A 2,976-nucleotide genomic window follows, 5' to 3' on the forward strand; every position below is an offset into this window, starting at 1 on the left:
CTCCCTAAAGTGTAGTATGCGGGGATCAAACCTGGGTCTCCATTAAAAACCCCAATTTGTGTAGTAATGAATTGTAACTGTAAGGGAAAGAAGATTTTAAATCGTTTGTTTGTATACCTTTACCATATCAAAATACTCCTAGGGTTGTGCAAGAAACTGAAAAAATCGATCCAAAACCGAAAAACCGAAAAAAAAAAACCAACCAAAGAAAAAACCGATGGTTTGGTTTTATGATTTGTTAAAATCAAGCATACAATTTGGTTTTGCATGTAATAATAACCGAAAAACCAAACCTAACCGAATTTCAAGATTTTTACAAATATGTAACTTAAATATTTTTAGGCAAATGCATACTAATCAATTAGTTAATAATCAACAAAATTATTATACCTAAATTCATTAACTCCAATGGCAAAAACTGAAAGCGAGCCAATACCAAAACGAAAATAAACAAAACCGTAACCGAAAAATCGTAAAATAACATGGGTTGTTTGATTTATTGTACCCATTACCATGAAGACCTTGGCTCCACTCATTTATATTGTATTCATTCATTCATTGAATAAATGGCATTGATGCAAATGTTTCATGGGGGGGCCTGTACCCTGTGTTTATACATACATATGTACGCTACAGAATTATAGTCTTTCAATATTAACCTATCTTGATTTGACACTGAGATATATAAGCATATATATATATCCGAACATCATATCAGGACACGGGCCGAATGATGCACATATCCGAAGGCGGCTCAAAGAAGATGGAACGTAAAATAATAGAGAAGAATAGAAGAATTCACATGAAACAACTTTGTTTCAAGCTCAACTCTCTAGTTCCTTCATTGTCCTCTCAACATTCTAAGGTATTCCATCTCTTTCTCGATCCATCAATAGTTAATATGCATATTTTCTTCATCTTTATATCTTCTTCTATATATAGTTTTCAATCAGTGTTCATATAATTAGGTTTTTGAATGATTCATAGAATAAAATGAAGTGCAATATATATTGAAGCTGAGTGTTTTGTACTAAAGTTTAACATGTCTCTAGAAATATAATAACTACGTGCTGTAAGATATACATGTGTATACTATTTTTAGCTAATAATTAGGGTTTCTTTCAGCAGTTATTCACGCAAGAGAGCCAGTTCGATCACTCGATTGCTTACATCGAGCAGTTAAGAAAACGAATACAAGTGCTGAAAAATAAGAGGAACGAAGCTTTGAGATCTGCTAACCAAAAAAGCAATCCACTTTGTAATGTCACAGACGACTGGTCGACGTGGAGCTGTGGAGGTGCTACTATAAGTACTCCACCTACACTACCGTCTACGCTGGAGGTACAAGATTTGGACGGTGGTCTGAAAGTGCTTTTGATCGTCGGTTTAGAAAGAAAAATATTGTTTCCTGAAATCATTAATATTGTAGAAGAAGGAGGAGCTGAGGTGGTGAAGGGCGGGTACACTACTATAGATGATAAAGTCATTTATACCCTTCATGCTAAGGTACGAAATTAATACCCTTTAAGAGGGTGTAACATGGAATTGTAATGAACATTATTGATTGATTTAGGTTATGTAATTGTTTTTGAAGGCAAGATTTACGAGGATCGGAATTGAGGTTACAAGTGTGCACCAAAAACTACAAGAGTTAATCAACTGAAGCAAGTGAAGAAAAGAAGAAAGTCTAAAACCCATAACAGTGACATATGTTATAAATATAAGCCGGAAATCCAACGTGACATATGTTCACCAGTCAAATGGGTTTCAGTGACAGTTAACTTCACAAATAAATTAGTAACTAAAATAGTGTGAAAAAAGACAGCATACTATACTAAACTATAATCCTTTTTATCCTTTGTCGTTTATGTTTATTGTGTTTTGAAACAATGATATGTTTTTGTGGGCCAAAGGTCTAAACTACGTGCTGTCAGCTTGGACCATAGGCCAACCAGCAGGCCGAACAATCACTTCGTCGGTCCTTCCTTGTCCCACCAACAGGCCGGACAATCACTTAATCGGTCCTTTTTTGTTATTTGAAGTTATAAACGATGTCGTATGGGTTAGTTTATTGTAATTGTAACATGGAGGTCGCCTCACTTGAAGGTACCGTTTCATTAGGCTATATTTTGTCTGTAGAACCAGAACAAGTGTTAAGCTTTTGTATTTCAAGGACAATTAATTCGGGAGCATTGTTTGTGTATTCAAGTGATTATGTTTGTTTGTTTGCTTTATTTAGTTGATTTAATTCGATCCTATGGAGAAAACCAACAGTGGTATCAGAGCAATGTTGAATCAAAGGAAGATGGATCACAATCATACTCATGTTGTCCTGAAGTTGCATTAAGGGATTCAGGCAAGAGCGATAAAGGTTTTGGAGGCCAGGAAGGAATCACCATTGATGTTGCTTACTTGAGTTGATTGGTGGATCAAATCCGTAAAAAGAAAGGAATCGGGAAGCCATATCTTTCGAAGAATGCATCAGCAAATCGAATACGAACAAAGCAAGGCAACTTAGACTTTTCCATAAGAACATATCAGAAAGGAAGAAGGACAACGAGCAGCATGCAAAATGCAAAAAGGTGTTGCTGTTAAAAAGATTTTGGTTAACATGCGTCTTTATATCCTACCAGTTAAGTTCAACCCGGTCGTTCCTTTCAATACAAAAATGCAGTTTTTTAAGCGAAGGAATAGAAACACAAAATTGGGACAAAATTTGTTCTTAAGTTTTTATTTCGAAAAACTCATAACTAGAAATAAAAACATGTTTGCGTGTCTTAAAAGAAATTCACGAAATAGATACAAGGACTAAATAAAGTCATATGATTTTCAGTTTCACTCATGGAATTGGAAAAATCAAGGTATTTTTTTTAAATGAAACTATTCTTCCTTGTGTTTACAAGGATTTGAAGTAATACTAGAGGTATTAATTTCAAAATAAGCCAGTAATGTTAAGTTATTTGGAGGTGAATCCGA

At 34.6% G+C, this 2,976-nt stretch overlaps 1 protein-coding gene across 1 annotated transcript; it reads left to right on the plus strand.

The window, feature by feature from the left end:
- The first annotated feature begins 730 nt into the window (after window positions 1-730).
- Window positions 731-1,567, plus strand: LOC143599103 (transcription factor bHLH162-like). The gene is made up of 2 exons (XM_077077148.1): window positions 731-865; window positions 1,129-1,567. Exons 1-2 carry the CDS (start codon window positions 731-733, stop codon window positions 1,516-1,518), a joined length of 525 nt encoding a protein of 174 aa, XP_076933263.1. The 3' UTR covers window positions 1,519-1,567.
- Window positions 1,568-2,976: the final 1,409 nt, after the last annotated feature.

This window comes from Bidens hawaiensis, unplaced genomic scaffold (assembly GCF_021521415.1).
Source record: "Bidens hawaiensis isolate Kalapana, Puna unplaced genomic scaffold, B.hawaiensis_p1.1 tig00051488_1, whole genome shotgun sequence".
NCBI classification, from domain to species: domain Eukaryota; kingdom Viridiplantae; phylum Streptophyta; class Magnoliopsida; order Asterales; family Asteraceae; genus Bidens; species Bidens hawaiensis.

Excerpts from the sequence above, each read along its gene's own strand:
- LOC143599103 (XM_077077148.1), top strand. The coding sequence starts at position 731 with ATGATGCACATATCCGAAGGCGGCTCAAAGAAGATGGAACGTAAAATA. Across the intron at positions 866-1,128 it reads TGTCCTCTCAACATTCTAAG|TTATTCACGCAAGAGAGCCA; the intron begins GTATTCCATCTC and ends TTCTTTCAGCAG.